Source organism: Cygnus olor, chromosome 1 (assembly GCF_009769625.2).
Source record: "Cygnus olor isolate bCygOlo1 chromosome 1, bCygOlo1.pri.v2, whole genome shotgun sequence".
In the NCBI taxonomy this organism is placed as follows: domain Eukaryota; kingdom Metazoa; phylum Chordata; class Aves; order Anseriformes; family Anatidae; genus Cygnus; species Cygnus olor.
The window spans coordinates 57,986,059-58,012,044 of NC_049169.1; the positions used below are offsets into that span (position 1 = coordinate 57,986,059).

Here is a 25,986-nt window from a genome sequence, read left to right on the forward strand (position 1 = left end):
AGCACAAGGCAGATGCTCAAACTAGCAAAAATTATAGAAAGTAAGTGAGATCAGACTTTGGTAGAGAAACGGTATTGTAATGAAGTTTATGTTGTTGACAATGCTGTGAATGGATTTTGTTTTGATACTAGAGAACATGGTTCATTTAGGAAAACAAAGACCATCTTTCATGAATTTAAACTCGCTTCCTTGTCTTTAGAGTTGTTTAAGTGCAGATACTTCAGAAAGGTTTAATCCTTTATCTTAGATCTTCAGCTATTAAAAAGCTTCTGTTTGCCAGTTCAAACAATCTCTTGCTTAAATACAGTTTTTCCACTCCTCAGGAATACTGTTCAGTATTGCTGCTTAGTTCTGTGATCTACAGGACCTTTGTTGGAGGTGTTAATCCTTTTTCACATGAGAGACTGAGAAATGTTCTTTCAGAGAAGTGATATATTGCTTTTTTTCACATCAAAGGAGCCCAACTTTTTCCTCATTGTGACTTGTAGCAAAGCAAGAGGAAATCTGGAAATATAATAATTTAGTTTGTATGGAACTCAGATGAGGCTTCTTTAGCTTAACAATCCTCTAGCCTTCTGTGCTTTGAAAAGTGTATTTGCTCGATGAATGCTAGATTTAAAAAAACAAAATAACAAACCAAAAAAGTTTCTTTATCCTTCTAGAAAATATATGATGCAATATAGTTAAAACAAAGACCTGCAGCTTAAGATATGTTCTCTCTGGTAGGTATATGTTTATTCCTGAGACATTAGAAGCTTAAGGGCTTTATAGACTAAAGGAACAGTCCCAGTCCCAGAGATCTTACTGCAGCATCCTGGTTGAAGATGAATATTGAGATAGAGCAAAACATCTGCTGGTGAGTCTCAGAACACAACGTGATGGCCTAACTTTCCTCCTCCCCACATGCTTTGTCGACAGGTCTTGAACTGAAAGCTTTAGAGGTAGTTTGGAAGAAATGTACTTAAAACACAGACTTGCATGAAAAGAGGGTGCAGTGGACAGGCCAGGAAGTGTGACCCTTGCTGATACAGTGTTGACACGGGAGAGGACACAAAGAAGGTAGCAAATACAGATGCAGTGGCATAGATCTAAATTATTACAGAGGCCTACAAAATCTACATGCCTGTTTAGCAAAAGGCTCTTCTGTAACAAAAGAGCAAAGCTGGTTTGTGAGATTTAATCTGTTGTATCTCAGCCACTTTCCAATTCTGTTACTCCACTTCCTTCTGCCCCAGTGACAGAGTATACCTTTAGAATACAAATCAATTTGGAATATGTGAAAAAGCCCATGAAAAGAACTTGAGAACTGTGGTTCGTGCAACCTTGTATTTTGCACATATTTAATTGCTTTAAAACTATCCTACAATTTCATGAAATCAAATCTCATCTTCACACGTTCCTTCTAAAAAATAAAAATACTTCACAGAAAAGACTGACAACACAGGAAGGAGAGAAAAATGCTTGCTTTCCTTCTTACTAAACCAAGGTACTTGTCAGTTTAAGCTCGTCATAGGTTTAAATGGCTCTGTGATGGGCTTAAAACTAACATTCACAAATTAAACTTGAAGTGGTAATTAGCTGCATTCGGAAGATGAGAGAATTCAAGGCTAATTAAAAATTCTCTCAATAGAAAATGTTAAACTGTTAGTATTATGACTTGTGTCACTTTTGCCTATGTTCTTCAGACACAACTGATCCTTCATCGATTTGGTGTCAGAGAAAGATGATACTAGCTATATTTTTAAATAGCTAACAAATGAAATTTTCCCTTTCCTTTTGATGGCTTTTGTCCAGTTCTGTCATTGCCTGCAATATTTCACATCCTCATTGTGTCTCAGATTTAAAAATTATTTGGGTGACATTCCACAGGAAATCTTCCTGAAGGAGAAGGAAGGAATGGGGCAGTTGAACCACCCCAACTGCTCAACTCTTTGTTTACCTCTTAAGCTAATGATCTTCCCCCTATTTTACAGAAACTATACTATATGTTTGTTGTGCGAGAACATGACTGGATTTTAAGTCAAGAATGTACTGTTTCTTCTTTATTTTTTTGAAGCCTTCCACTGGTATTGGTTTCCCAATTGCATGGGGAATCATTGGTAATTACTTCCTATTTTTAGATCAAAAGCCATCTTGAAAATATAATCAGGAAAAACGTTCCAGTGTTTATCAGAAGAGTTTCTATTTCTTAACAACAGCAGAAAAAACGGCAGGATTTCTTTAGAAGAGAGTTTCAAGAGCCGTAGAGAGTTTCAAGAACAGGTCTATGGGAAAATACCTGCACCACTGGAAAAGTCTTGGAGAGAGCTGGATGTACCTGAGAAAGCCTGTGTTCTGTACTTCATTGAAAATACAAAGAATTTGAGGCAATGTAACAGCATACATTATGATCAAATATTGCCTTTTGTACCCATTGAACATCTTTTGATTGACAGGTTTGCTCTATGCAGATGTCCTGATCACCAAACCAAGAGGCTACAGACATGAGGATGACAGTGGTTAGCCTGTCATCTCATGACAGGGGTGCAGTCTTCCACTTCAGTTACGCCTGGCCATCTCATTCCCACTGCTGCTTACGTACTTCCACAGCTTCAGAAATCCAGAAAGGACTTAAAGCTTGACTTCAGGCTACACATGTGAATAAAGAAGTGAACAGCAGGCATGGAGCACTTCAGACATGAATTCTCATTTGCGCCTGGGGTCCATCTATAACCAGCTACTCTTCATACCCCCTCCAATCACACATGCACTGAATATGCTGGAGATGATTCTAGTTTTAAGCTTCATTTAAGAGAGCTGGATACTGCCTGTGTACTGGTGACATTTGTCGCAGTTCCATTTCATTGCACTGGTTCAGATCTTCATACAGATTTTGTGCAAGGACCAACTCTCTGCTGCCCGACCAGGGCATATTTGCCCATAGAGTTCCGTGGTTCTGCTCCAAGAACACAGTGTGAATCAACACAACATGCTCAAAGCCACCATGAGCCTGGGACTAGAGCACAACCAGTGGTAAATAAAGGGCACACAGTGCTGGAGGGAATACTTACAGGGAGCTCCTCCTAACCTAAAGCACTGTCTTCTATGTTTCTCTTGACAAAGAGAACACTGCTCATGGAAGGACAGTTTGTTTGCAGGATGACTGTAGTCAGTCATAAAAGATCTGAACCAATCAATGGAAACATGCACGATAATATGTATAGTAGGAATACCCAACATTTTTATTAAATATGTAGCTTACCTTTCTGCCCATGACGACTGCTAAATTTATCTCCAATTTCCGGACGTCTAGTTTGCCTCAACAACATTTTGATCAAGAAAGCATCCTCTGCATTTGACGAAATCATTACTTTTTCAATATAAGAATCAGTTGCACCTTTATAGCTAACGAAAAAAGACAGAACATGAGTTTTACATTTATGAGCCAAACACAAGTTACAAACCTACGTATTGCTAAGTTTCTGGCTAAAACGTAGCTTTCACGGAACCAAACAGAGAGTTACAGCTGAAGGAGGGAGCCTAAGGAATAGACTAAAAAAATTTAAGAACAAAATAAAGGCATAATATCCTGCCGTAATATCATGTGCAGTTGAAGAAATGAACCACAGGCAGAACACAGTATGGGGTACAAAAAGAGGTGAGGTCTAGAGAGTCCTTTTGCAGGAATTACCTGAGTTTATGTGGTAGGATATACAGAGACTTTGGGAGGAAAGTTAAAAAAAATAAAAATAAATGGTATCAGCTTTTTGGCATCATCTTTTTTGCCTACATATTGCAGAATGAGGGTATATCAGATTTCAATAACTTATTTAGGAGATTATTTTGTCTGTTGTTCCAGTAACTATGACACCTAAACTCAGAGCTCTGGGTCCATGTCCTTGTCAGGCAGGACTACTACTTTTCTCTCTTGACTCCCTTGGAATGGCCAGAATGAGCTGACCATTAGTCTCTGAGATAGGAAGGCCTCTATCTTCTGGCCTCCTGCCTGGCAAAGAAAGGGCTGAGCATTTGCCTTTTTCAGTGAGAGCCAGGATGGAGGAGATGCACACCCTCACTAACCACACACGTTCTCTACCCTCCCACTCATCCTGCTTCTCTCCTGTTTCTCTATTGGTTCATCCATATGTGACTCCTCTCCCTGCTCCACTGTCTTCACTCTTTCCTTGGTTTCTCCCTGGAAACAACTCAATGATTCCTCTCCATATATATACAATTAGGGCGGTTCCTTGTAAAGGGGTATCTTTCCTAGACATCACCTTCCCAAATATAAAGGTATGATGCAACATACGTCACTGGCACATCTTTGTACTGTGGCTGCTGAGGCACACTGCTTCCTTCCAGAGGTGTCTGAGTCACAGTTGGCATAGACTTGTTCACAAGGACTTGCTTGTTTTCTACTTTTTCACCTACAACAGACAGGAAAGAAAACACCATTAAAATATATCTGGCCACCTATGTTAGAAATACACTCTAGGCTTTAAAATAAGGTATGCTAGAAGACAAACTGCAAGGAACATGTCCAGGAAGTATGCCATGTTATATTATTAAATATTGTAAGGAAATCACTAGGTTCATACAGCAACAACGCCACAAAAGACTGGCATCATGCTGCCGTCGGAAAGTAACATTTTTTAATTTTCTATTATTTTTCTATACTTTAATTTTCTATTCAAACGTTGTCCACTTCAAGAAAAAAAATTACACTAAGTATAAAATGAGGTGTACACCACACACTAACCGAATGTTAATTTCTACTTCAGACTTTGTACATGCCACAACTAAACATGCAGTTCGACATACCAGGAGAGCAGATACCATCAGCATCTAAAATTTCGTGACGCCAGATTGGTTTACGGGTAGCTGCATCCAACATCGGACCCATTACTTTATCAAACGTCTGATTTGTGTAACGCTTCAGTGTACACTTCGCATTCTTGTATACGAGACACCTGCCAAAACCTAAAATATAACACAAACTCATCTGCCTAGGAATTCAAAAATTTTTTACAACATGTTATCACAACAAAGCAAGAATGCTAAAACACTTGCGGAGCTACAGAATATAACATCTTTTGTAATAGTCAGATTATTCATCATCTTGAACATGCAAAGCATTGTACAAAGATACCTAGTAGCTCACAACACATCATGCATGCTGTCTTTTTTAGGACACTGGACTATGGTCCAATTCTGAAGTTGAACTAATGCCTTTCTATACCTCTGCACACACATGCACACATCATTTTTCTTATCTTTGGTGGTCCGCACCATAGAAGAGATTTTAACAGGATGAGATCAGCACCTCTTCCCTTCTGTGGTTCTAAGAAACCTGAACTTTCACTCATATTTGTCGTTGACACAGGCTAGCTTACCAGGAATGTGCCCCTTGAAGGTTTCATATAATCACTCCATTACTAACTTTTTTTTTTTGGTGTTTGAAAGAAGTCTAAATTACATATAATTCATACGCATACACATATATACACATATATATGATTACATATAAATAGGGTTGGTTTGTTTAAATCAGAAAAGTAGCATCTCTGGAAATTTCTCTCCTGGTGCAGCAACTAGCTACAATACCTAACACTTTCATCACATTTAGAATTACAGGCAGATAAAAGCAGGGCTTTCTAATGACCCTACATTATCTTAGTTTATTTGAAAGATAGTTGTGGCCACATACAGTACATCTATATCTTTAGAATATGCCAAGTAAGTCCTGACAATCACCGCAGCTCTCCCTGTAAATGTTACCAGTCTACCAGAAAAGAAAACGTTTAGTTTTAAATCATGCCTGTTGTTGTTTTCAGAAAAGGAGGCATAAATTAAATGCAGCAGACATTAATGCCAAAGATACATGTCTAGGAATACTAGTATTGCTGCCTAGCAACTAGGAGGAAGGGAGTATGGGGGGGAACAAAGTCAGGGAAGAATCTGATTTTGGCCACCCGAAACTCCAACCAATTTGATCTCACTGCATTACGTCTTCTCTCAAGGGATTTTATTAGGGGGAGGGAGAGAGAAAGGGAGAGACACTAAAGTTTTCAGGCAACTCTCCTCTAACCCCCTGCAGCATTTACATAAAGCGCTGAAGATCTGTGGAGACAGTGACACAGGCCAGAGCGGCACAAACATGGATTTCACTTAGTTACTTCCAGCCGGTGCTTAGGCACTTTTACTTAAAATACACTGCACAGTTTTTTTGGTTTTGAACTTCTCTCTGAATAAATACTACATGATTTTGTTTTGGGCAATACTATTATTTTCGCTTAGAAAGCGAGCAATACTGTTACTGTGCCCTCAGAGCATCACGATCACCATGGCACAAAATACCACATGTTCCATTCCTTTCCTGAATGCATTCAGAAATCTCGTTTCATCTATTGCTTTCATTACTGATGATAATGACGAGACGCCTGTTAGTAATGAAGAAAGGCTCAGGTAACCATCTAAAAATCAAGCACCACAGAACATTTTATCCGATACCTTGTATTTTTCATAAGCTAAACATTTTCAAAAAGGGATCGTTTATCCTTTCTGACTTGAAGTCAAAAGCTAGCCATTTGTTCTTTTAATACCCATACTCAAGAGTTTTTTCACGTGTTGGCAACTTCACCCCACTGTTGCAACCATGGAATTACAATCACTATTCATGCAGAAAACAAACAAAAGCACCCAAAGCAGTTTTGGAATTCAACTTCTTAATTGGAGATGCACTGTTTGTAACAGCAATAAAATTTATTGTATGATAACACCATGAGACAACAAAATGATTAAAGCACGCAGTAGAGCACACAGTAGAGAAGTAGGAAAGAATTGGTGGTTCTTACCTCTGTCCAAAGAGGCCTTGTTTAAGACGAGAGCATCTTCAATATCGTAACCACTGTAGCTCATGACAGCAACTGTGGCATTCTGTCCAGCAGGCAATTTCTCAAAATCTATCAGTTCAATTGTTTTTGTTTTTACCATTGGCTTTTGGGGATAGGCTAGAAGATACATAAGAGTATCTATCCTGTTTCTTTGATTGTATCCAATAGTACCTGTATGTAAAGGAAAAACAACAGTCTGAACATCAGTGAGTCTCCTAGAAATACTTTAGCTGAAAAATTATCAAAGTGCAAATGAACCAAACCACAAACTGAGGAATTTCATCTAATAATACAAATGCTTCATGAAAAAAGGGGAAAATTCATACAAGAGACTGAAGCAAAACAACTTTGCATTATTAAACTTAAATAAAGCTATAAGCGGCTTCTTATTTTAAGCGTCCACAAAGATCTTCTTTTCAGCGAAAACCTGAGCATCAAGACAAAAAGAACAAGAAAAGAAATCAAACTAATGTCCTCTATGACCGAATGGAAATAAGATTTTTTTAAAATCATGACACTGGATAACAGTGTAAACATGAAGGTTGTTGTTACTATTCTAATAATCAGTGTTTTGTTTTGTTTTTTTATGAGAGATGAAATGGTGTTCCAATTCCAATCAGTGTTCTGATACAAAATTTCATCAGAATCAACAGAAAGACTCCCATTGAGTTCAAGAGGAGCTCTGGATCAAGCTCTGTGTCTTCCACGTAGCATTTGCTTCCTTTTTCTGGGCAATAATTAGTTCAACTGCAGCCTGTGTTAAGAGTGTCACAAAGCATGAACAAAGCATACAGTTAGCAGCAGCCAAGACTGATTTACTTTCTGCAATTAGAGGCATCATTGCTAGAAAGACTACAGTAGAAGTTCACCCACAATATATTTGTCTTTCTACATGAAATTAATTTTAAATTTACGGTTCAGAATTCAATCCTTTGTATAGACCTCCCAGCTTGAGACTGCAATTTTTGGCCCTGTCCCATCAGACTGCCAAAGTGTCTTCTGAAATCTGAGGAAAAAATAATTAACACCCAGCAGGGAAACATAAACTGTTGTGTAGCAGAACAAAAGTTAAGGCAATCATATGTTATTAGAGTTTGCTGTACCAGGACTATGCTATGTCTCAAAGCAATTAAGAAATTATAGCCTGAAAAGTTAAAGTTTTAAAGTTTTAAGTACTAAATATTCTGCAGTACTTGTGCTTAGGAGGTAAGTCTTTTAAAACCTTTCCAATTTCTCCTGCAATTTCAAAGGATGGCTATTATCAAGGAAAGGTCAAGCAGCCTGACTATAATGAAGACTTCACATGGCCAGAATATAACACAGCTGAACACAAATCTGCTCTTAGGGAAGGCCAGCTTCATGTTTTACATACAGATACTTGCAATTTCCAAATGCCTGCATTTAAATAAAATGCCTAGAAAACATCTAAAGTATATTTGATGTATCTAAAACCAGGCAGCATCACAGGCAGTTCCAAAGACCTACCCTGTCGTTGTTGCTAAGCTCTCTCCCCTAAACTAGCTGGACTCAACCCTTCCCAAGGACAAGAACAGGGAGATAGCTCAACAGATAGTGTCCAAAAATAAACTGTTATAAACCATTCTTGCATGCTCAGACTTTCCTTGGTTCTACGAAGTGGACTTGAAGCCATGGGCACAGCATTTTTAAACACTGAGGACGACTTGGTGCAGTTGACAGGCTCCACTCCTTGCTTATAAGCAGTTGCTTTCCTGTCTTTTTCTTGGAGAAGGAAATAAATTAATCCCAGAGCAGTATTGTCTGTCCACAAGAAGCAAGCTTGTAGGGCCTGGATTCAACACTGAAGACTCTCCCAGACATCCCCCATCAAGACCCAACAACTGAAGGTACTCTTACTTATGGTGTTCCCCTAGCCTAAGCATAAGGCATTGTTTCACTGTACTCTGATAAACAAACTGTTTTTCCCACCATACAGCAAGGGAAATCTGCCAAACGAAAAAGAGTTTTACACCACTCTTTCCTTCCTCTGCACCTAGAATGAATAATCCGCATGCTTTCAGGACAGGCTGTCTGCTGTACAGCTCATCTTAAAAGTTTTAGACAGGTACATTTCCCTAGTGGTAAGGGAAATCTCCTGAGCATGCCACACCAACTTTCTCTTTTGAAATGCTTGTGATTTTTTCCTCCTCTGGGATGCTTATACATGCTATGGTTAGGGATGCTAAGACAGGATGAAATCTGGAGTGTCTCATCCTAGCAAAACTTGTCCTTTTATACCCTCGTAGCAATCTGAGAAGTCCCTTATTTGTCACATATTACAGATAATAAACGTTTTGTGTAAATTTTCTATAATTTAATTCTGTAGCATATCAAATGGAAAACGTACACATATAGACCAATGGTGGATATGCTAGCAGGAAAGAAACTTACCAGAGGATGATTCAAGAGCAGAAATGAAATAAATTATCCCCAAAGCATGCCATACATCAGCAACATTTGTCCTAATTGCTAGGATTTAATGGTTATATATATATATATATATATATATATATATGTTTAATGCTTATATAATGGTTATATCTATTCTGATCTAACAAACCACAGTCTAAAAAAATGCAATCTGCTTATTTAAAATTAAGAAACAGCTTTCTTCTTTTGAGGACTGGTGTGTAGGGACGAGACCTCTGTGTGGGTGTTGAAATGAAGCAAGTCACTTTAGCAAGTCAGCTTTATTTCTGTTTTCTCTCTGAAAGAACAGAGCCCTTGTTTGCTTCAGCCAAAGAGCCGAGCAAAAGTAAAGTATAATTAAACGTCACCACAACAAACCCTGCTCACAATGACCCACATTTAAAATTATCACAACAGCAAGAACAATTTTTTTTCATTGGTAATTAGCCCTGTTTAAAACATAACACACACAAGGTTGACCTGGATACAACAAAGATCATTTTCTTGCTTTTTTTCAGCACTTGGTATATTGTGGATGCACGTGTGCATTCTTTCCTTTTTTTTCCCCACTTCCTAACCACTTTTTTTTCCTTCTAAAGCATCATTTGATCATTCTTCATTGTAAAGGAATAATATAGAAATACAATCTACTGCAATTTAGCATAAACAGGACAGCGTTATTCTGATGCAGAAAGTTCCCACAACTCACCAGAACAACCAGCCAGCTACAAGCAGCATTTATCCAATTCTGTTGTATTACTTACATTTCACAACAAAAATTAACATGGATACCGAAATATCTACTTAATATACAATCCAAAAGACCTATCACTGCACATGTCAAGAGAAGAATTGCTGTACTTCTGCATTTCCCCCAACTTCACCACAGATTTTCTACCATTCTGTCCTTTTATTTGAGCACAAACCAACAGAGAAAGAAGCATTGGTTTTGAAGACTGCACTGAACCTTGCAGCTGGGCTCCAACTCAGCCCACAGAGATTTTCCCATTACACGTGTTAATCGATCTGGACATTCAGCATTTGAAATACTCTCTTCACCACAGAGAGATTAAGAAGTCAGTTAAAAAGATTATGGGGAAGTCTGACTCATTTCTGCCCCAGCACTCCTGTGCCTGCTGCTGGGGAGAGAAGAGCTGGCGAAAAGGGACCGTGCCATAGAGCACAAATGCTGCTCTTCAAAGGCGAGCGGCAGAACTGAGCCCTGGCCACAAAGCACCCAGGTCCAGCTGTGAAGACCAGCACCAACCAGTTTTGTTCTGACCTTTGTTTCAGTTCCCTGCCAATAGGCTAGCCGTACAAAATTTGGGAGCGCTTCAGCTCCCAGCCCACTGACGAGGCCTTTCACGACTGTCAGGAAGCAGCCACCCCCAGCACTCGGCTCCTCGAGGCACATTTGTCTTCTCAACTCAATTTTAACACATTCAACTGGCTATAGCACGAGGAAAAGCAGTATACCAAAAGCTCTGCTATCTCACAGAAGCAAAGAATGTAAAACCTACAGCATTTTTTTTTAATATCAGAGAAGTTGCTTCAACACAGGCATTCTGCAACGAAGTTCTTGCTCACCCGCCGCCTTGCCTCAAATATTCCCTGCTCTTTCACAGGCTGAAGTGAAAATTAACATCCAAAACCTCCTTCCCTTACTCAGACTTGCGTTATGGCATTTGGGTTGAAAGCACAGCGCGCAGTTGGGCTATGACAGCGTACAGCTTGCTTTGTGTGCCCACACAGCCGCTCTCCCAGACGGGTGTGTGCCTGTGCAACGTGGTGGGTTCCTGGCAGGAAAACGGGTGCTTTCATGTCAAACAGGCTCTTGTACAACGCCTCACAGTCACGGAGCTACAGTATGTAAAACTGACCCATTTCTGTAAGTTCATGTGATTGAAAAGCTCCATTTAAAATTATGTCTCTAATCACAGGCAACATTGATCGTTTTAAACATTATTGGAGCAACACATGGAATTCAAACAATACAGCCTCTTGTATTTTAATCTTAAATATTTCTCAGATTTTAAGCTTCTACTGTTACTTTTGCACTGAAATGTCAACCTTCAACTGAGAGCCTTGCAGCTGCTCTTGTATTTGCCACCTAACCCTACCTTTCCTTCAGTCTCATTGTACAACCAGCAAAATATGGTAAATTACTTATGTCAAAACAAAGTGATTGCATTTCAATTTCATTTCACTGAAATCCAGTTTGCTAACTAAACTAAGCATAGCTCTAGTCCTCCAACAAGATGACCTATTCTGCCCATGAAAGGGAGCTATTTTTCAGTAATATTTAATATTATCCCGCAGAAACACTCGTATTTTAATACTTAACACTTGTCAAGGATACTGGATTACAGACCTCATTGCAATCTGTGATGGCTACCCTTCATTTATACGTCCTTTCATACCTTTCCCTACACTTGGTAACACTAAAACCAAGCCAAGCCTGTCCAAAGCTGTGGGCACTGCTCTGTGAGGTGGTCAGAGCGGGGTCTGCGCTGAGTAGCACAAGGGCCTCCTCTCTGAGCCAGAGCCCAGGGACTTGCTCTGTGCCCCTGGGTTTTGACAGCTGAGGAGTGACACAGTGGACTTGGACATGAGTCTTTCCATGTAGCCATGTGGGACCTGGAGCTGGTCTGCAATTTTGGAGTGGGAAAAGAAAGAGAGAAGTGTGAATAGTTACATAAAAGCTTGGCATTGGAAGCACTGTGTCACATCTTTCATAAATAAAATCAGAAAGAAGTATCTGTAACCTGTTTCAGGATTATCTTCTAGGTCTCGTTTGATCTCTAGGTGTAGAGAAAAAACTTTTCTGCCCATACATATTGCCACTTAGGGTGTCTTTTTAAAAGCAGTTATTACAAAAAAAGGTTCAGGTGCTTGAAGATACTTGAGGCACAGCAAAATATAACTCGGGTCATGTGCCAACTTTTCTAATATACTTTTATCTAGCTGCTTATTCTTTGAGTCAGGTGTTTTGTCATAACAAACTGAAACAAAGACTTTTTTTTATTGCTCAAGATATTCAATGGCTTTTGTGTTCCTAGCGTCAGCAGGAACGTCAGAGGATTGTATCCAAGGAGCTAAATGTGCAAGACCTAGGGTCAAAGCAGCTGAATACACCAACCTCAGAAAACACAGACAATGAATTGCAAATGACACTCAAAACAAAATGGGAAAAAAACCTTCACACAGAAAACTACAAAAGAACTCCACAGATACTGAATTGGCTTTCTGTACACACTGATCCTGCTTAACTGTGTGTGGTAACCAACCAAACCTTCTGAGACTAATAGTCATAAAATAGAGACTTGGGGGTGGGAGGAAAGATAATGGGATGGGGGAGAACTGTAAGGAGAAAGATTGCATTGCCCCTCTTTTTTTTTTTTTTTTTTTTAAATTTAAAAGGGGGACATGCATCTGTTGCTATTTTCTGCTATTTTGATGTGCTGACCATGACAGTTCAGCACAAGGCAGTTACTTTGTTATTAATTCTGCTGGAGAAGCCTCACGAAAGGTGCAGTGTTTCAGTTTCAGACAGACAGCACAAAACAAATGATTTAGTAAACCTAAAAGAGGTGGCAGTTTTTTCTACTGTAACTCACAGCTTCCACGCCAGCCATCGACGCAAGACCTTAAACCAGCATGTACAGCACAAGTCTGAATACAGCTGTCTGAACTGACGTACTGCTGGTCAGGTTCTTTCTGGGACTCACTCTGGCTTGATCATGGGCTTTATGACTTTGATGCTTTAATGTTAGTTTAGCTATGTGGTAAAGGAAGGATTAGAACTTACTTTGTGTTAATTACCCACCACAGCACATTTATAAAGCGGTTGTTTTTTTTAATGACCAGCTACCACATTGTAAAAAGAATGAAGTGATCAGAAATTAATTTTGTTTCAGTCATTCTGCTGAGAGGCCATTACTACTTGCCTTCTTTATCCAAAACAAAACAAAACAAAAAGCCCAAAACCTAAACTGCTGCTGTGGGAAGTGGTCAAGTAACTAAGACATTCTATAAAGTCAATATTAAATTTTTATTATTATTTTTTTTTTAAGGACAACTACTCAACTAATCAAGGCAAAGTCTCTTCTCTTTGCACTCCGTCTCTCATTGTGAGAACACTTTTTTACTCTTTTTATCTGGAAACCCATAGCACACTGCAGCATAAAGAGAAAGGAAAACCACACTGCCAATCCTCCAGTTATGTTGAAAACTTCAAAGTCATGATGATTATAAAACAAACAACAACCAAAAAACACCAAGAAAAAAGCTACAGTGCCCTATTTTCTCCAAATTTTAAGCATTAGGACCTGCAGATATGGTCTTCATTCAGGAAAACTTTTTTTTTTTTTTAATTGTTTTTTCTAGCATTTTAGAGGTAACTTTTCATTACTTCATCTAAGCTAAGAGGTGTTCTCTTCCTGGCAAAGCTTTTGTGTTAACTAGGAAAGAATTTCTCTGTTTTGTCTCTTTCTCTACATAGCATCAAAAAACTATGTAACACTCCAAAACAGAATTAAAAACATCTTACCCATTGCTTGTTTCCCCATGGCACACTGGTAGGTGTTTCTCGGGGACTGGTTGTGGTGAGGATACGGAATCAGACCAGCGCAGACACCAAGAAGCGTGAAAGGTTCAATCTCCAAATGTGTTGTATCTCTTAAAAGAAAGAGCACCAATTATAGCAGGCTTGTGAACAAACATTGTAACTATCATTTATTTATTTTAGCAGTAGATCATAATTCTTCCATTCAATTCTGCTCAGGAAAATATAAGCCATTAAGACCTCAAAATATGGATTCACTATCCAATTTTTTTCTCTTTATACTTTGTTTTCATTTTAAGTGTTTCCACATGAAAAGAAATGAAGGAGAACAAATTTCCATCAGGGAGAGAAAAAGCCTCTAGGTAACAACAACCTGAAGGAGCTCAGCAAGACAATAAAACTTCAGTTTATACAGTAAGTCCTAAAATGCCTTAAGGAATGTCATCTCGTGTAACAAGAGTCTTCTGCATCATTACCAATCTAGAGATCTAGAAATCCACAGGAGACATGGAAGAAGGAGGAGCAAGACAGATTCAGGTATTGAAAAAAAATAAAAGCATAGTTTCAGTTTTCCAAGGTCAGTTATATAATATCAGTTAGAGAGAAAACATCTGTGTCCAAACCAGATCCAGTGCCACGAGAGATATGCCATAATAAAACACTATTTGAAATGCTCTGCAAATATTTGGGAAGTAATTATGTTGTTAAAAGGCACTACTGATGAGAAATAAAAAGACATGGACAAGAAATAAAGACTGAGAGATAAGAAAACAAAATCCATTCTACCTGGCAGGAGCTTCAGAGGAGAAAGCCCATGCTCAATAAAGACAATTAAATCATAGTGTGCACTAGGATGCAAGTGGAGTGACTAATAACTAAGGATGGAGTGTACAATAAAGCTTGGCTGGAGCAGGTCTGTTTTTTAAATCAAGATAAGCAACAAGGAAATACGAAATTTTGAAATGAAGCTAATTGTGACTAAACTTAGCAGCCACTATTTTTCTCCACTTGATAAAAAGCAGCCATGTTCACTGAAGCCTGCCTTAAGAAAACAGAAATGGCAGAATCCCAATGGCAGTTAAGTAATTCCAAAATGGTCTCAGGAGCCAGTAGTAATCTTAAAGCATAGACTGCTCTCCCATTCTGCAAAATTTTGCAGAACTACTGACACTTCTCAAACAATAAAACAAGAGGCTTAAGAACGTACTGACAGGGAATTTACCAAATTTCTTCAGAAAGTACCAGTGCATAGAATTACACATATGTTTTCAAATGGAGTAAAATTCAACAGAAATGTTTTTCCGTGGAGATCAACCTTATTTCATCCAAAGAAGATGCTAGATCCTAGTATCTTAGGATGCACTTCACATTGCTAATGAGAGGACTTCAAAGTTTACAGAGCAGTTCAGTTTCTGCAAGTCAAAATGCCACTGCCAGAAATGGAACCAAGAAAGGAAGGCAACCTTATGAGTTTGAAAATAAGAGTTACAAATGGGTTAGGAAGAAATTGAATGCATTAAATAGAGTCAAATCCTCCAAAGAAAAAAACCTTAATTGGATTGGAAAGGCAAAGAGAGGATACCGTAGCTAAAAGAAGCCTACATTACAAAAGCAGGAATGTTAATGGGATACTTCACAATAGCGGATTGTATCAGTTGTATTAACAGAACAAGTTGTACCAACATGGTTGCGCCATTTAAAATGCAAGATGACCAGCTGGGGGGAAGGGGGTACAGAAATCAGCTACTCAAGATGCAGGAAATATTAATACTAAACACAAGGAACAATATGCTCCTATGGTGTGAGCTCAGATACTTACGGTGCTATTAACTACAAGCACTTAAGCTAAACTCAAAGCAAGTTGACAGACAACACAAGAATCTCCCAAACTTTAGCAGGTATCATGGAGTCATTTCCTCACACTGGATTTTCTCCTGTCTCCTCCTATTTCTGAGTAAACAGTGATTTCAGGCGATGCACTCCCATTAATCTTTCTAGCTGCATTAGGTGTCTGATAACTTAAATTTTTCAGCTCTGATGCTTTATGGAAGTTGCTTAATTTTGGCACAAATGACAGCAGTTGCGTGTGCTCTTATTTGCTCATATATACAGAAGCCAGACAAGAGCATGCAAAAGTGATAAAGTCTTCCAAGGCCTGGGCAGGAGCAAGTCAAAATGAATTAACTCTGCTAATTATGTTACCTGGCAAAGGTTAAAGATAACTGAAGGTCTCAGCTCCACTGAAATCAATGATGTATTTCTACTAGCTCCCATGAGTACTTGACCAGGAGAACATTTAGAAAATGCATTTTCTGCGTAAATCTACTTATCAAACATGTCATGGAGGTAACTTCTGACCTCTTACACACAAACTTCAGTTGAGAGGATATAGTCAGAGCAATACTAAAATAAAGGTAGGGAGATAGGAGGACTTAAATATCCTTCCTTTAATGTGGGATCTTTAATCACAGTCAGAAGCTAAAGGAAAAAGAATAAAAACAAACCCAAAACACCAGTTCATATATGCACAAAACACAGAAAAATCTGAGAATCTTCCTAAATGGAAAATACATGCTGGGAATGGGTTTAACAGGTGGTGAAGAATACACAAAATGATACAGACATTTTTATCAAGGCCTATTACACATCCAAAAGTCAAAGGTAAGGTCTCATTACAACAACTCAGGCATTTAATGTAAGCTTGTTGTCTAGGATCCCCATACATCAAGAGAGAGAAATTTTTCCAAAGGACAATCATGACATCCCAAGAACATAATTTAAAAGGGGAAATCATTTCCCTCTAAATTCAAATTGTATAAAATTACTTACAATGAGCAGTCCCATGATTAGAAGAAAAACAAAAAAGCCACATCCAGAGAAGCAAATGATACACCTTTAAGTATTTCCTATTATTGAGAGTCAGAAAGAGATTTCCCCAAAAAATAAAAACGCAAACCACTTTTTGTAACTCTCCTATGGATAATTTAGGCTGTGTGTAAACAGATTTCTTTATCTTTTATCTGGCATTGTTTCAATCATTAGCAAGGGAACCAAGTGTATGTGTGAAAATAGTGACATCATTAATACACCTGCATTTTGAAAAGTTGCCCCCTAAAGGTTTTTCCAGTACCAGTGTTTAGTCTGAATGCATACTTACTTATTAATTGTATGTTCATATAGTGCAATGTTACAGTCATTTTCTTCATTCACATCCAAATATTCAACAAGACCTTCATGCAAAAAGTCTTCAAAATTCCTATAGTTACATTAAAAAATTACAGTGAAAGGATGGTCTTTTCTTATGTTTCTGCAAAAAATGAACTACAAAATACATATATTGAAGAAATGTCATGTGTAGAATGTAAACTAGAAAAACACATTTACATGAAAGGTTCTGTGCATTTTACATATTTAAAGAAAATAGTATTTTTTTAATTAATCCCCTTGTCCATTCACTGCTTCACATAGACTGACTGACTGATGATACTTAATTGAACAACAAAGTAAAATAGCCTGTATGTAACCATCATCACCACAAAGGCAGGCGACTAAGTGTAATCCAGCAAGTTTTTGTGACATTTTTACAAAAGCTAAATTTAATTGCTTTTCTGCAAATACATTTTTTTTTAAATACACAAACTAAGAATTTGCAAGTAGTTTCAAAACTAATTCTGAGCATGTCTGGTTTAGGGTGGTCAAGTTGATATTCCTTTAAAGCATTTGATTTTCAATTATGAGAAGGATGGGAACCTCCTTGGGACTTCTATTTGTGGAAAGGTGAGGCTGTGAGATATGTGTATATTCTACATAATCACCAAATTTCATAGCACTAAAAAAAAAGCAGTAAGACTAGACTTTATTCAACTTTGAACAGAAAATCTCTGATACACTGATTTATATGTATAACTTCTATGCATAAAGGTATAGGAGAGTGGACTTCTCCTCTACATAGCTAACCAAAAATGTGAAATGACTGACTGGCTGGATTATTTCCACATAGTATTTACAGACAGATGTGAAGATGAAAAGGTCTGTTTGAATTGCGTACCTGTAACCCTGAGCCAGTTCTTCCATATGCTTGTTTGTTACTGCAGGTTTTTGCTTCTTTACTATTATATAGGGTCTACAATTAAAAAGAAAAAAAGGGAAAACAGGATTCTGATAGCAAATACTTAGGTAACTTAATTTATGCTTACAGTAAGAACACTGCCTACATATCACTCATTTTATAAACCACTTTTAAAATTTATCCACCTTTAACTGACTCAGCCACATAAATTTAATTAATTATTCAAACCTTGGTTTGATATACAGATATCATGAACTGATCTATTATCTTTGAAATAGCAAAAAAGCGTAAAAGAAAAATTCAGATTTCAATTTTGAGGAGGAAGCTTTTTTTTTTCTCCTCTAAATCTTCAAACTAACATCTTCTAAGTTTAACCTTCGTATTTTGTTGATGACTTTAAAAGGCTTAAGCCTTCTCATGCTACAAAGCTAAGAACAACATTAAGTTCTATGGATATTTCAGGAACTTCACACAACACAGAGTGAATTTTTGCTTAAATGCCCACATTCAGGAATGTATTTTGCTGTTACTTACACGCTATAAGGTTTAGGCATTTACTACAGGCTGCATTAGATGAATCCATAAATTTCAACAGCACATGGACCTCTGAAGGCTTCCTTACCACAAGGAAACAGTGACACAAAGGATGGCATGCAAGAATGAAACGTCAAGAGCTGTTGCTATTTGGACAAGTTGCTCTTATAAAGAGCAGCAATAGCTACAAGATACTTGTGGAGTCCACTCTGAAGTCTAAATAACTGTTTGAAGACTAATGAGCACTTTTAAATGGTTAACAGGGGGATCTGAACAATTGCAGGGTGGGGGGGTGTCACAAAGCACCTTGGTAAACTCCTGGAAATACATGTGATTTCACTTCTCCCTCTCTTAAAAAAAGAAAATAAAAGAAAAGTCAGGACTTGCTCCATCTCCAAGCCTGCAGAATAGCTGGTATTATGACTGGAAAACTGATTTCTGTACTACTGAATTATGACCCTACCACTGGATGTCTTGACCAGGTATGATTAACTGATGGTTTGTACATGTACTATTTTGGGGCCTGCAGTGTACGTCAAACTGCCTTCAGTATGCTCTGAATTGCAATTAATGAATAGGGTGGAATGCCTTATAAATATGTTGAATACCCTGCCTAGTTAAGGGTAAGCAATGAACTAAACCAAAACTGTGATAGACTTCCTTGTTACTACAGCAAACAGGTACACACATGAGGAAGTTTTGCACCAGAAATATGGGCCCTGAAAGGCAAAGAATAGCTTCTCATTCTACAATGTGATATCACACACAAGATGGCTGCTTGTTCCTCACTTCTCTACAGTGATATCTTACAGAAGAAGTAAAAATAAATAAATAAATACATACATAAAAAAAAACTTCAAGGACATGAGACGTTACTGCAGTTACCAATTGTGTTGATTTCCCCTTCCTCCTCCCTTGCCCCCCCCCTTTTTTATTTTTTTAAAGTTGGAAGCAACATTTTGTTCTAACTTCTTTGTAACGATAAAACTTATTTACTTGGGCCTTTTTTTACGTTGACTTACTACATAGTATATTTCACTGATCAGTGTACTTTGAATGAGAGTTATTTAAGGAGAAAAGAAATGCTTAAGTCTGACTGAATCTGAAAACAGATCATGCATTTAAATCTGTACTTGTGAAAGCCTTAGCCCAGCATATTTACAGTTCATAAAACAGTGTTTATAGCAAGTTCACTTATAATTCTGATGAGATGTTTACCTGCACAACCTCCCTCCATCAGAGGAAATGTACACACATCTGTCAGAAAGATTTGTAGAGATGGAAACAAACTCATTGATATAACCTGCTCGACGCATTATTCGAAACGTGTTGACCAGTTTTTGATGATCACGTATGACACCAAGGATGTTACCTACTCAGATAGAGAAAAAATTCATGGTCCATTCTTTGCATATCTAAAACTCTACTTATAAATTCTGATCATGTCTAGCATGCACGTAAGTAGTTCCTACTTCTTGCAAATAATAAGTATTGTCATAACATTCACCCTTTAGATAAGAATTACTCTTTTTTTGTGTGTTTTTTTTTTTTCCTGTTTTTAATTTCACTAAACATAAAAATGTGTCTAAGCTTCACAGGTCAGCTACCTGTTTGCCTCCAAGTAGCTTCAGAAACCAAATGGTGTGCTTCATCCAGCTTTCTTCAACTATGCTTTCGCTCATATACCCACGTACCAGTTAGTGTACAAGCAAACATTTCTGAAGCCTGGACATTCAGCTGTACTAAGAATGGACCCAAATTTTCCAAGAACTGACCAGGGAACTGCCATGCTGCTTTATCAGAAATTTTAGAAAGACATGATATTTTTGATATATGTGAGCACTCACAAGAGCACCAGAATTCCTCCCTAAGGAACTTAGCTCAACAAACTATTACTATCATAGCAGGTCACTTTTTATATATACTATTTAAAATACTTATTTAAGTATTCTGATGCATGATGAACAAACAAGAGTAAAAGTCATTTTTAAAGAGTCACCTGACCAAGGTCATCTTAACATATAAAATACAACTAAGTGCAGTGCCATATTAAGCAGAACTCTTTAGAGAGGGAGACAAAGCTCAACAGTTTATAGAGTTTCTAAGACAATACAAAGGTCTTTATAGTTGAAAGAATTTGTACTTAAAAGATTTTCTGTCCTCTTAGGTCACATGTTCAAATCTGAAACAAGTCACACATCCACAAGACTGGACTTTTTTAGAATTAAAACAACAAACTGGTAGATTGAACAGTTTTGCCTCATTTAGTACTAGATCATCTACATTTGGGAATGTAACTGATCTTGCTCCATACTACAAACTGAGCTTGCGAAGGAAGAATCCAATATTTCTGCTCTGCACTTCCCTTTAGACCATAAAACAAAACAGAAAGAGTACATGTGGTTTCACTGAACCTTATCTTTACCATACTGCTACAGAAAAGCAGAGCAAAAGAATGCAGTTTGGTCAAGCATTGCTTTCATGTTACTGGAAAAAGGCAGGATTGAAGAATAATTGCTGTTTAATTCAAAGGTAAATGGAGATCTTATTCATGGTGACAAACACTAAATACTAGTCCCTGGAATTGGATGCTGTTGACAAAAGACTATTTTAAAATCACAGTTGTAGTTTTTAAAATATCACTATTTTGAAATCCGATATTACAGTAACTGCTGATTTAGAAACACTGAAACATCAGTTAAAAAGAAACATAAGTGTGCAGATGCAAAGCACATACGCCAAACCATTCCTCTAACAAAGACACGTGGTGCAGCTTGTCTTCCAAAGTCTAATGTTTTCTAGTCATTCACAAAGCAAGTCAAGTGGTCCCTTAAAAAGTAGTTTTAAAGTGATCATCGTTGCTAAATGTTGCAAACAATTACATTGACTTTCTGGTTTTAAACACAGTTGCATGAATAGATACAAAATATATATAAAGACTGCAATAAAATGAAATACATCTTGTGAATGAAGCTCTGAATTTATAAATTGAAGTTATTACCAGTTTAGAAGCATTATGCTCTTTTAAAAGTACCTTATGAAGGGCCAGTTTGGTGAATGAGCGGAAAAAACAAACGAACAAACCTGAAATGGTATGTACATTTTTTTCCTACCTATTCATGGAAGTGTATTTAAAAACAGTACTGAAATTCAAAAAAGCTTCAATTTCCCAGCTGCACACATCTGCGATCAGAGTTCTAAGGACATCTTCACACAACTAAATGCTATCATCTGGCCTTACTCTGCCCAACTCTTTCAAAATATTTGCAGATGAAACTACCTTCACGGGGAAAACAGCGTCTGTGGTTGACCATGCTCCAAAATATTGCTGGAGGGTTTCTGAAGCCTAACTCTCAATCAGCAACAAATCAGAGTCAGACTGCTGAAGAGTTACATACCATTAAGGAAAACAAGGAACACATTTGGATATGAAAGCTCTTCACCACAGAGCAAGTTGACATCTTCAACTCCAAGATTACTGGCTAATTTAATAATTGGGCCGTCTTCCATATCTGTAGTAATGTGAGTCATGAGGGCAAGGTTTTTAACCAAACCACAAGCCTAAAATAAAAAAAAAACACCTTTTATTCATTTCATTCCAAAGTAAAATATTAATACAGCAAATATTTTTTTCTTCCAAAACTGTGCTTACGAGCAACAAAAAGAAGTCAAAGTATAAAGTGAAAGAAATGAAACAAAATAAGCGGACTGAAAATTATGGAAGTATTTTCTATATCACACAGAAATGTAATGTTTTAGCATTTACAAACTAATAAAAAATACAGATGCTGAAGTAGTAGATCTTATTTTATCCAAACATATATAACTTTATCTCTTCAAAGCAACAGTTACTTAGAGGCATAATATTGCATTATTTACAGAAAATCAAGGAAATAAATTCAGCAGCATGAGAAAATTAGGATGCTTACAATATACAATCATAGTGTGTGATTCTCCAAGATAAAACATAACTAAAGGTACTAATAATCCATCTTTAGGACAAAAGTTACGCTAATAAATTGTAGTTACCAAAACTGATTGTTTTAACTCAAGACATCAAAACTTCTTTTATTATTTTAATGTAATTTTAACTCTATATTTTTGTGCAGACTTTTAAATAAAAATACAAAACCAGTCTATTTATCAATTTGCCGAATGTGAAATGAAAAATATCGAAGTATCTTAAACAGCAAAATTTTATTTCAGCTGCTTTAAGAGAGTAGCTCATACAAATTACATATTTATGCCAGAAAGTTCAGAGCTCCCACAGGACATTCTATTCAGAAAAAACAATCATTAAAAAAAACAAAACTGCCAGCATCAAACATTTGGTTGAAATAGCTGCGTGATCTCTTTAAAGTAAAAATACATGAAGGTTCTTTACTTCCTTAAACTAAAGCAGTTCCTGTAATATTAATACATGTTTCCAGAAAAATTGCAGGTGGACACTGCAATTTCAAAACACTCACTATATTCATTACAGAATAAAGGGATGAGAGTCTAGGATTCCTCTCTTTCTGTCCTGATCAAAAGCGAACAAGTAACTCTACTGCAAAAAAATAGGAGGCCTTATACCATTCTCATATAGCCAAATTATTTCTGAACAGTTTCCATCCAGTCCACTCAAAAAGGAAAAAAAAAAAGGCAATACAACACTGGGATGTAAACAGATGGGATGTGAGAAGACAAACAAGCTATGTTATCAGGCTGAGGATAATTCCTCTCTCCAGACACCTCCTCAGAAAAATTCCTCCTCTGATGGAGGATCAGCAGCTTCAAAACAAACAATGCCACCATTCCTCAGGAGGACAGAAGTACTGAAAGCAGCATACAAATCCCTTACCTCTCCTTCAGGAGTGTCAGATGGGCAGAGCATTCCCCACTGAGATGGCTGTAGTGATCGAGGGCCGCTCACTTTCCTTGTCTTTTCGAACTGAGAAGAGATTCTGGTCATCATGCCCAGAGCAGATATATAAGACAAGCGGGACAGTACTTGTGTCACGCCTTGGCGGTCCATTTTGAATCTCTTCAGAGACCAATTTCCCTGTAGAACAAAATGAACATTTCAAAATAGTTATCACAGCTTATCCCCGTCTCGACACTACGTCTTTTTTCCAGTATTTAGGCTGAATGATAGCAGGGGAGCTTTCCACAGCCAATGTTGCCCAGTTATATAAAACAACTTTCTAATTACCTATCTACATATAAACTACTGGTTATGACATACATACTTACTAAAGTTGAAACAAAAGAATTGGTCTTTCAGATGAGAGGATACACATGCTACAACACTTTCAAGCACAAAAATTGTTCATCATGTGTCCTTCACAGGTAAATCAATACTCGAATTTAGCAAATTTGTTAGGAAACACAGATGTTTATAGTGAAGAAATCTGACATTAAAGCTTTGTGCACTTTCTTAATACCTGTTAGTTTTAGATTCCTAAGGAAAAAACTCACTTGTGCCCTGTCATAGAAGAAGTGTGGAGTTTTTAGGTCTATCCAGCTTCTCTAGTAGGATTATACCAACTACAAAATGCAAGATCTATGAATATATCAACAGTTCATGTTTCAGGACTGTCAAGGCTAGTGTTGCTTGTGGTTTTAATTAGAGCAGAGACGTCCAGAGAATGTTCTAGGATACAATTATGTTTCCATGGCAAGCAGATCATCTCTACCAATATCATCTACCAATATCCACTGCAACCTAAGCTAACAATTCTGCAGAATTGTTAGATTTTGGTGCTACATTTCTTGTTTTCCTGACATCTACTCCACATACAGTTCCCAGTACCTGAGACATGCAGATACAGCATGCTGTTGTCCCAATTACTACTATTTGCGCCAGTCACCATGCTACTGGGCAGTCCAAAGGTGGTGAAGATCTAAAAGGTAACACTTTCCCTAGGATTGCCACCTGTTAATTCCCAAAACCTTTTTGATAAACTCAGTCCACCAATGCTAACAACGAATTTGGAACTTGCTTGCTCTACTGCACTGAAATCCTTTTGCTTGGCTTTTTTAGTAATGCATTAACAGCATGATCCCATCTTGTGGTAAACACTTAGAGGCCACTACCCATCCCAGTGATTCTGCTACTTGCTTACACTGGAGAGACTATTAAATAGTCTGGAAAACTTCCTTTTTCTCCTTCTTACAGAAAGAGGAAAGAGACAACACCCAAGAGCAAACAAGTCAAAAGAAACCTGCCCACTTGCTCACCCTTCTCACTCATTAGCCATTTCATTCTTAAAGGACTGAGATTTATCAGTATATAAATGGAAGAATGCAATTAATCGGTAGTTTCTCCTCATGCTAGAAATGACTGCATCTGTAACCTATACTAGCATGTAGTTTCTTCTTGCTCACTGTCCAAACAATTGTGAAATCTCAAAAATGGGACAGAAAGGGAAAAAGGGAGGAAAAACACTGCCTGAAAAAATAATGTGAAAAATTACTTATGTTTGGAAGGGGCTGACTGACTCCTTCAAAGTTGGCCAAAACAAAGCAAAACTGGGCCAGGGCTGCAGCAAAATCATCCTTGCTAGAGTACTTCCTACCGAAAACTCCTGTGAACTGAAGTTTGCTCCCTCAATGGCATTGGATGACTCTGCAGACGCTGAATTGTCTGTTAGACCTGTAGCATTACTACCCAACCTACTCCGTCTTCTGGTATTTTCCAGGATGCAAAGACAAACTATAGTAAGTACCACTGAACACCAGTGAACGGTGGATTTAGTGATGTTATGAATTCTTCCGCATGCTACTGGTGTAATTCTGAGTCTGCTGAGTTATTTCATGCTCTTTGAGACTATCATTGAAGCATTCTGGTGAGACTGGAGATGGTTGTTTCCAGGAATGATTTTTATGGTATTTGCTTAATCTCTTGAATAGTATGCACTGGGCATTGTTCCTGAGAAATTATTTTCAATGGTTAAGAGCAGATGGTGTTTAACTGCTTATGCAGCAGTAAAAAAAAGAAAAAAAAAAGTCATAAGATAGTGGAAGAAGGAAGACTTTACAATATGTACTGAATAGTTTGCAGATTTATCTCTGTCAGTCCAAATGGAAAAACTGGCACCAGCTAGAAGAAAGCACCAGCATTTAGAGAAACAAATCTGTCAATTGTTTTGGTTATGTGCATTGTAGAGATTTAACTACATTTGGGGCACTCGTAAAATTAAATAGTGATAAGCTTTAACACTGGGATTTGTACGTAACAGACTGTTGGTTTTTTTGGATGCAATTTGTGGAGTTAATTTTGTTTGCAAGAAATGAAGAAAAAACTCAGTTTCATGGTAAGCAGAAAAGCCCTCTCAAGAGTTCCAAAGATTAAGAACTAAGTTGCACAATGTCTACCAGCTACTAAAATACTTAGACTAATCTAATTTCTTACAAATTCATGCATTTCAAAGTCATTTAAAAGCTAGTAGCTAGATTTCAGGAGACGTCTCACAAATTGCTCTTGCAGATGTGTGAGGTAAGAGACAAAGTTAGTAATTATAATTTGTTCTTGTCCA

General features: G+C 37.5%; 1 protein-coding gene across 1 annotated transcript in view; it reads right to left on the reverse strand.

The window, feature by feature from the left end:
* Nucleotides 1–25,986, reverse strand: part of POLR3B (RNA polymerase III subunit B) — a 74,801-nt gene that overhangs the window by 19,817 nt on the left and 28,998 nt on the right. The window contains exons 14-23 of the mRNA XM_040559892.1: nucleotides 23,310–23,510; nucleotides 21,865–22,027; nucleotides 19,685–19,838; nucleotides 17,912–17,986; nucleotides 17,021–17,119; nucleotides 13,849–13,976; nucleotides 6,834–7,043; nucleotides 4,801–4,959; nucleotides 4,289–4,406; nucleotides 3,242–3,384 (exon numbers count right to left, since the gene is read on the reverse strand). Of these exons, the coding sequence (XP_040415826.1) occupies nucleotides 3,242–3,384; nucleotides 4,289–4,406; nucleotides 4,801–4,959; nucleotides 6,834–7,043; nucleotides 13,849–13,976; nucleotides 17,021–17,119; nucleotides 17,912–17,986; nucleotides 19,685–19,838; nucleotides 21,865–22,027; nucleotides 23,310–23,510 (1,450 nt within the window). The remainder of the gene's footprint in view (nucleotides 1–3,241; nucleotides 3,385–4,288; nucleotides 4,407–4,800; nucleotides 4,960–6,833; nucleotides 7,044–13,848; nucleotides 13,977–17,020; nucleotides 17,120–17,911; nucleotides 17,987–19,684; nucleotides 19,839–21,864; nucleotides 22,028–23,309; nucleotides 23,511–25,986) is intronic.